General features: G+C 38.4%; 1 protein-coding gene across 1 annotated transcript; it reads left to right on the forward strand.

Annotated features, from left to right (window-relative positions):
- The first annotated feature begins 882 nt into the window (after nt 1-882).
- GAUT15 (galacturonosyltransferase 15) lies at nt 883-5894 on the forward strand. Its single transcript, XM_008231172.3, has 6 exons — nt 883-1360; nt 1769-1812; nt 2650-2802; nt 4075-4656; nt 4745-5047; nt 5254-5894. The coding sequence occupies exons 1-6, from the start codon at nt 1156-1158 to the stop codon at nt 5536-5538; spliced, it is 1572 nt and encodes a 523-aa protein (XP_008229394.2). The 5' UTR covers nt 883-1155; the 3' UTR covers nt 5539-5894.
- The last annotated feature ends 2659 nt before the right edge of the window (nt 5895-8553 follow it).

Genomic DNA, 8553 nt, shown 5'->3' on the forward strand with positions numbered 1-8553 from the left:
CTGAGTTTAGCAAAATTGTTGAAGAGATTTTTTATGATACACTCACTTAACTAATAGTGATGGATGATAATTTGGATGTTGAATTGGGAATTATCTCCGGAGAAAAAAAAGTCCATATCAGTTTGATGGCTACTTAATTGTTAATGTTTGTCACATCAAAGCAAAACCGATCAAATATTGCAATTAAATCCGTCCAATTTCAGAGTAACGCTCATCTCCTCTCACTTGGCAATTGAAGTGATGCCAAGTGATGTAACCCCTCTACGTAATTAACAGTGCCATGATATAACATGCGCACAAGATTTCTTACAATCGAATCCTGTATATGTATGAAAGTCCCTCTCTCTCCTGTATATGTATGAAAGAACATGACATAACACTCGCACAAGAGGTCCTACGTTCGAGCCCCTCTCCTATATATGTATTAAAGAAAAAATACGCATTAAAAAATGAATAATAGAAATAATAATAATAATAATAAAACAGTTGTCGGCACAAATACTGAGTGACGCTCACAAAGCCTTAAAAAGAAAAAAATGAGAAAGCGAGGGACAAATAAGTAGTGACGCTCGCAGTCTGTCGGTGATATTAGCGAAAAGCCAAGATCAAAATCCGTAATTAAGTTCCAAAACCGAGGGCCAAACGAACCCATCTAACTAATTAGCTCACACATTCACTCTGCCTCTCTCTCTCTCTCTCTCTCTCTCCCTATAAAATTCCCTCTCTTTCCCGCGGCTTTCAACGCGGCTTTGCTTTTGGCCTTTCCCCTTCTCTCTCTTTTTTATTTTTTTACTTTAATTTTAACGTTCCAAATTAAAAAGAAAGAGAATTTTTGCGAGGAAAATTTATAAATAAAAAGAGCGTGATCTGATTGAGTTTTGCGTCTCCCGAAAACAGAAAGAGAGAAAAAAAACTCTGCATCATCTCTCTGGCCTTCTTCGACTAATTCCAGTCCGTGACCTCCCTCCAAATCCCAAACCCCAAATCCCATTCGCATTTCGAGTTTTCGATCTCACTCGCGCTCTGTGCGGTCAGATCTCGCCGGAGCTCGAATGAGCTCGAGACCGTTCTGCACTCTCTAGCCCGATCATCCGCCGTCGTATTAATGAAGCTGCAGAGAAGAGAGAGTTGCTCTGCTTCTTGCTTTGGAGGAAGATGAAGTTCTACATATCCACGACGGGGATAAAGAGGCTGACGATATCGAGCGCCGGAGCCAGCAAGGCTTCTCCGGCGACTCGGAGGATTTCCGGCCGGACGGTGTTGCCGTTGGTGCTGGTGCTCGCTCTAATTTTGCCCTTCCTTTTCGTCCGAATTGCTTTCATTGTCCTTGAATCTGCCACTGCCTGCTCTTCCACGTTTGGTAACAACTCAAACTCTCTTTCTCTCTCTCTAGCTTTTTTCTTTTCTTTTTAATTTTCTGAAAGTTTTTAGGTTAAAAGATAATTAAATATGTATAATATATTGATTTGAGATATTTTTTAAATTATCTGAAAAATATTTTGGAGTGCTGTGCTAACTAAAACGCAGCTGTTGGCTATTGTTGCATTAGTTTGTCTTTTCAAATTCCAATTTCATAGCCAAGCATAATAATAAACAAAAAGCTGTTCTGTTCTGATTTCTGATGGTGAAGCAGGCTTTTTTCTTCCAAGTTCTGTATCTCAATAATACTTTGAATGTACCTTGAATTCTGTTCTATTCCCCATCTTTCAAGAATTATTTCCGACTTTAATTATTTGGGAATTTTGTTGTTTTGTGTTTGGTAATGCAGACTGTATAGGATGGAGGTTTTTCAGCAGGAGCGACGAATCTATGGTAAGTGCTAAATGCTCCCACTACTCTATTTACTAAATACCATTTTCATTTTTCAGCTTATTTTGCACCGAAAAAGAAAAATTAAAAACAAAGATTTTTGTCCAACTTTATTTAGAGCATATAGCCCCAGTACCACATATACGGAGAATCACTTTCACATAATTATTTTAAGTAATTTTAGTTGATTTTATGGAGAATCGCATAAAAAGTTTTATTATTAATTTATTTATCAAAATTACTCAAAATTACTGAAAATTATTATATAAAAAAGCACGTGCGAGATATTTTCATAAGAATACATGTATTAGTAAACATGTACGCATTATCTGCTAGAATTTAATTAAAGTTGTTTATATTTGGCTTGATTGATTCCTAATTGATATATGGTATTTAATGTTAGACGATAGAGTAGGTGATATCATTTTCGTACTAGGAAATTACGTAGAATAGCACAGTCAATGGATAAGCACATTTGGGGGTGTGTCGGTATTTGCCTCACTCCCCATCAGTTGCTTTCGTGGACACGTGGCTAGTTGTATGCAATCATATTATTCTCGTCCACTTGATCTTAATTATAAAAAAAAGGAATAAAAACAAAAAATGCAATAATTGCCCCAAAACCTCTATTACCAAACCAGAACTATTTTGACTGCTTCCACTACATCATCAATCCATAACTTTGAGTGGAACCAACTGTCAATAGCTTTGTTTCTTCTTTTTTCCCAATCCTACGTCAACACGGTTTAGTGGGATCAAACATCAGACGGCTGTGATTTAATCATCTAATGGGTTATATTTTTTTACGTGGGTGATGCATGTAAATGTACCGCAATGAAGCTCAGAGAGGAGTTGACAAGAGCACTGCTGGAAGCAAAGGATGGTAAGGTCGATAATAATGAGCAAGGGATAGAGTCTTTCAACCAGCTTGTGCAGGAGATGACTTTGAAGCAACAAGATGTCAAAGCCTTCGCTTTCAAAACAAAGGCTATGGTAAACTCTCACTCACTTTCACTACGCTTTATCTTTATCTTTTCATTTATTGCTATTAGCCAGCGGTTAGTTTTGTTTCTTTTTCCATCATCACTTTTGGTATGTACTGGTAGGGATGATGGTGATGCCACCATTTCTATTGTCTAGTGCATCATTTCGGGTTGGCAAAAGTTGGTCTAAAACTTTTAAACTCCACCTACCCAACTGGCTTATCTATTGGAATTGGTCTTGGGTCTGGTTAAATCTCCAACATCAGTCTACCCCCTAATTTAATTTAGTTTGTTTTTATTTATTAATTTTGTTATTTCTTTCTGGGGCTGTTGCTTTGCTACTATAATTATGTTAAGGAGACCCCTTGTTTCGTATGGTATTGGATTAGTTTTGAAAGCTCACTGGTTAATATGAAGGAAAAAAAGAGTCCAAAACCAGTAAACCAGTTTGTAGAAACCTTAAGCTACCTGCTTCCAGTTTCAATTCAAAGCAATTTCCATTTCTCTTTGTTTCGTTTAGTGACTGGAATACAATTCTAAACTTATATGACCTAATTTTCTTTAGACCCAGTTATCTACAATTTCAGAGATTTATTTGTCCTAAATGAAAATTGCGTGTTGCATGCCACAAAATTTCCAATTGCCAACTGGCCTAACTATCTCTGCCTACAATGTTCTTTGGCTGTATGTTCAAGCAAGTAAAAAGTTTCTCTAACAATAGCGGGCAGAATACACATTTGTGGTCCAAGTGTAGTTGCCCAAGTTGTCATTTTTTACTGAAAATTGATTGACGATTTATGCCATCACTATCCATGCCCCTTTTTTCTTCCGTTGCATGTTGTTTTTATGCAGAATCTTGAAGTTGAGCATCTTTTGCATAGATTGCTTTACTTCCTAGTTCCTCATACGAAACTCCCTTTAGTTTAGAGTGTGCAAGCCTTTGGGACCACAAGAACTTTGAAGGGTGGCAGAGTGATTCGATAATTGCTGTCTAATTTTTGGCCACAGATTGCTAGCTGCAGTTAGTTGGACAAAAGTGAACAGTTTTCAAGGTCTAAATTTGACATGAAGTAAAATTATGTTGAAGATTTAAGATATGCCTTTTTTCGTATTTATTGTAAATTAATCTTCAGAAAAGCCGTTTGAGATAAAAATTGTGATAACTAGCATAATATTTGTAAAAGATCAATGTGGCTTTGTAGAATAACCCATAGAAATTTGTTGAATCACCGTCAATATACTGCTTAATTAACTGAAGAGTAGTTTGTTACTTAATATGCAGCTATCAAGGATGGAACACAAGGTTCAGTCAGCCAGGCAGCGTGAGTCAATTTACTGGCATTTAGCCTCACATGGTGTCCCCAAGAGCCTACATTGTCTTTGCCTCAAATTAGCTGAAGAATATGCTGTGAATGCGATGGCTCGATCTCGCTTGCCTCCTCCTGAATATGTTTCTCGACTTTCTGATCCCTCCTTTCACCACCTTGTTCTCCTAACTGATAATGTCCTTGCAGCTTCTGTTGTTATCTCTTCTACAGTCGAAAAATCAGCCAACCCTGGAAAATTGATTTTTCACATAGTGACTGACAAGAAAACTTACACTCCAATGCATGCATGGTTTGCAATTCATTCTATTCAATCAGCAGTGGTGGAAGTTAAAGGGTTACACCAGTACGAGTGGTCTCAGGGAGTAAATGTTGCGGTCAAAGAGATGTTAGAGATCCATCGCCTGATTTGGGGAAAATATTACAAAAATTTGAAAGAAGAGGACTTTGAGTATGATGGAGAACATAAAAGATTCTTAGAAGCTCTGAGTCCCAGCTGCCTTTCCCTTATGAACCTTCTTCGAATTTATATCCCTGAGGTAATCGCTCTATTGCTTTCACAGATGGAATGGATGACATTGAATATGAATTTGTAATGATATCATCTAATTTTCATGGGCCACACAGCTGTTTCCAGATCTCAACAAGATAGTGTTCTTGGACGATGATATTGTTGTGCAACATGACATATCATCTTTGTGGGAACTCGATCTCAATGGCAATGTTGTTGGTGCAGTTGTCAATTCATGGGACGGTGACAACTGTTGCCCAGGAAGAAAATACAAGGATTACTTTAATTTTTCAGACCCTATAATTTCATCCAACTTTGATCACAATCGTTGTGCGTGGCTGTATGGCATGAATGTCTTCGATCTTGAAGCTTGGAGGCGAGCCAATATAACAGAAACATACCATCATTGGTTAAAACTTGTAAGTATATTCTCATATGATCCAGTAATTTCTTGATTGGAAACTGCTTGTAACTTAGTGTCACTTGTTTAGAGTGATTTGGAATACATAAATCTTCCCTTCGGAGGCAACCAAACAAATATTAAAAGAATAGGAAAACAAGACATGTCCTTCTCATAAAGCATAATAAGCAACTGATACTGATATATCTTATTTGTGTCTCACAGAGCCAGGAATCTGGGTTGACATTGTGGCGTCCAGGAATAATTCCACCTGCCTTAATTGCATTTGAGGGTCATGTGCATCATATTGACCCATTATGGCATGTCGCCGGGTTAGGTTCCCGGTCCCCAGAAGTTCCCAGAGATATATTGGAGGCTGCTTCCGTTATTCATTTCAGTGGCCCAGCAAAGCCGTGGCTTGAGATTGGCTTTCCAGAGGTACGGAGCTTATGGAATAAGCATGTAAATTCTTCAAACAAGTTTGTTAGAAAATGTAGGATCATGGGGTGAAGAGGACGAAGTTCTTTCACTCTCTCTCAGATATTCATTTTGGGACAAATCCAGAAGCAGAGTTTGGGGAACAGAGGGAAGAAGAAGGTTTTGGCTTCAGTCTCTGCACACACTCAGCTCAGCTCTGGACACTTCAGATGGTTCGTATTCATGTCCATAATAGACAGTAGACGAACGAAGGTACCATGAGATGCAAATCCATATAGCATAGAATCAGGATTTTCAACCTTAATGCATATAAAGGGACATAAGCTTCTTCATGGATATATGTATCTCTCTGACATTATATTGTAAATTTACTCGGGTAAAATTGAAATTGCTTAGCTCAATGATCAAACTTGGTAGTAATTTGTCTATTCATTCTTGTTTATATTCCCTCTACTTTGTGTATTTTTCCTTTTAGACAAAAAAAGAGAGAGAGAACAATTAGTGCTGCCAATGGGATAAATATCTTCGTCACCAAATCCAATCACGGGTGTCAAAATTGAGAATATGCCTGACTATGCAATTATAAATTCTGAAAACATTATACACCACCACAACAATAATGTATTAATGTGTGGTTGTTGGTTTCGATATCAAACAAAACAAAAGCGCTCAATTATTAGCTGATATATATTTTTGCAAAGCATAATGCTGTTGGGCTGTATTGGCAGCTCACGTCAAGTGTTTTCTATGAAGTCAAAAAACCTATCAGCCGAGCCCTACAGACTCACCACTCACTTTCTTCTCTCCTAGGCAAACCTTACAAATCCATTTTCCACAAATTAAACTGAAAACTGGAAAAGCAAATTAAAGCATTATACTAGAAATAGGGTATACCAGTGATTTGCCCTTTGAACTGCTATCAAACTTTCGATTTACCCTCTATCTTTTTTTTTTAGATATGAACCTTTTTTTTCGCCAATTTCCCCCATGCCATCTTAATCCGCAACATTTCATCCAATTTATCATTAAATATGAGGGTAAAATAGGTATTTTGTAAGTTAAAAATAAATAAAAAATAAAAAATAAAATAAATACTAGAAAACTGAAAATTCTCTCTCTCTCTCTCTCTCTCTCTCTCTCTCTTAGGTGGGTTACGGGCTAGATTCTATGGGTGGGGGTGGCTCTGTTGCAGCCACCCGAGAGGAGGGGAGGGATAGTCTGGTTTAGGGGTGGATTTTGTTGGCGAGTCCTTACTTAGTTAGGATTTTGGTTCCTTACTATGTTAGGATTTTAGTTACTTATCATTTATCTAGTCATATTATAATTGAGATTTATTTCTATTATAATTTATATTTACTTCCTATTGTAATTTAGATATATTTTTTATTTTATTTAGGATTAACACATCTTTGTACTTATATAAATACCTCCATAGTGGAGAAGAATAAAAATATGAGTCAATATAAGCCAATATGAGTGTATCTTAGCATAACTGAATATTTGCATTACTTTGTTTGACATGGTATAAGAGCCTAGGTTTTTCTTGTGACATGTTCTTGCGTTCTCTTTGAAATTAAAGTACTCTCCTTGACGTATTCCCATGAAGATATATTTATTGACATATCCCAATTACCTTGACGTATTCCCATGAAGAGATATATTTATTGACATATCCCAATTACCTTGACGTATTCCCATGAAGATGTTGCTTATTTCTTGACTCTGACGACCCCTTCTCTTCAAGGGGAGAGGAGGAGTGAAGAGAAGTTGTGTCTACGTGAATTTGCTAAAGTTTAAATGGAAGAATTTATTGTTGCCATTGCCGCAATAGGAGGAGTGAAGAGAAGTTATGTCTACGTGAACTTGCTAAAGTTTATATGGAAGAATTTATTGTTGCCGTTGCCACTACTGTCACCATTGATGTTGTTGTTGCTGTGTTCTGATTCGTCTCTACCTTAACCCTAAACACTACCTATTTCTGTTGCACTATACACCTAACCTATAATCCTAGCCCTCCGCCGCTATCTATCTTGCTACCGTGTTGCCGCATACCTTGCTACCGTCGTGCCTGTTTCTCAAGTACCACTGCTCATATGTGCTTCATCGACCCCTTCTCTTCAAGGGAGAGGGAAGTGAAGAGAAGTTGTCTCTGTTGTTGCTACTACTGATTGTTTGCTTAGGGAGTGAATTAAAGTTGTCTCTGTTGTTGCTGCTTCCACGATTATTTGCCTTGCCTTGTCTTGCTGGTGCGTGCCTTATATTGCTCTTGCTGGTGCCAATGCCTTGTGTTGCTCTTGATGTTGTCAGTTTTGTTGTCTCTTCTGGGGACATTGTTGTTATTGCTTTTCGTGTTCATGCCTTTGCTAGTGTGTTTCCGTTGTGGTACCAGATTGTTGCTCCTGCCTGTTATGGTGCCAATATTGTTGCTCGTGCCTTATATACTCATTACCGTGCTCACAAGGGTTCTATGTTACGCCTTACCTCATCGTGCTCACAGGTTTTCGTGTTTTGTCTTATCTGCTGCCGTGCTCACAGGCTTCGTATTCTGCCTTACCTCGCCATGCTCACAGGGCTTCGTGTTTTGTCTTATCTCGCCGTGCTCACAGTGGCTTACGTATTCTCTTATCTATCGTGCTCAAAGGGCTTCGTGTTCGCCTTATATGCTGCCGTGCTCATAGGGTTTTTGTGTTCGCCTTACCTATTGCCGTGCTCACGGGGTTTCGTGTTCGCCTTACCTATTGTCGTGCTCACGGGGTTTCGTGTTCTACTATGTGCCCTATTTTTTTGTGTTCGCCTTACACCGCCGTGCTCACGAGTTTCGTGTTCGCCTTACATCTGCAGTGCTCACAGGGTATCGTGTTCGCCTTACCTATTGCAGTGCTCATAGGGTATCTGTGTTTTGCCTTACCTATTGTCGTGCTCACAGGGTTTCTGTGTTCTGCTATGTGCCCTATTTTTTAGGGTTTGCTCTTGTGTTTCCACTGCAAACTTTGCTTTAGTTTGTTACTTGTTTCACTCGTGGTTGACTAAAAGACCTTCTCTACAATTGGTGCTCTTCAAGTATGGTGTTCTATGACTCGCTTGTCA

Source organism: Prunus mume, linkage group LG4 (genome assembly GCF_029339155.1).
Source record: "Prunus mume cultivar Tortuosa linkage group LG4, ASM2933915v1, whole genome shotgun sequence".
Lineage (NCBI taxonomy): Eukaryota > Viridiplantae > Streptophyta > Magnoliopsida > Rosales > Rosaceae > Prunus > Prunus mume.

Excerpts from the sequence above, each read along its gene's own strand:
- GAUT15 (XM_008231172.3), top strand. The coding sequence starts at position 1,156 with ATGAAGTTCTACATATCCACGACGGGGATAAAGAGGCTGACGATATCG. Across the intron at positions 1,813-2,649 it reads GCAGGAGCGACGAATCTATG|CTCAGAGAGGAGTTGACAAG; the intron begins GTAAGTGCTAAA and ends ACCGCAATGAAG. Across the intron at positions 4,657-4,744 it reads TTCGAATTTATATCCCTGAG|CTGTTTCCAGATCTCAACAA; the intron begins GTAATCGCTCTA and ends TGGGCCACACAG.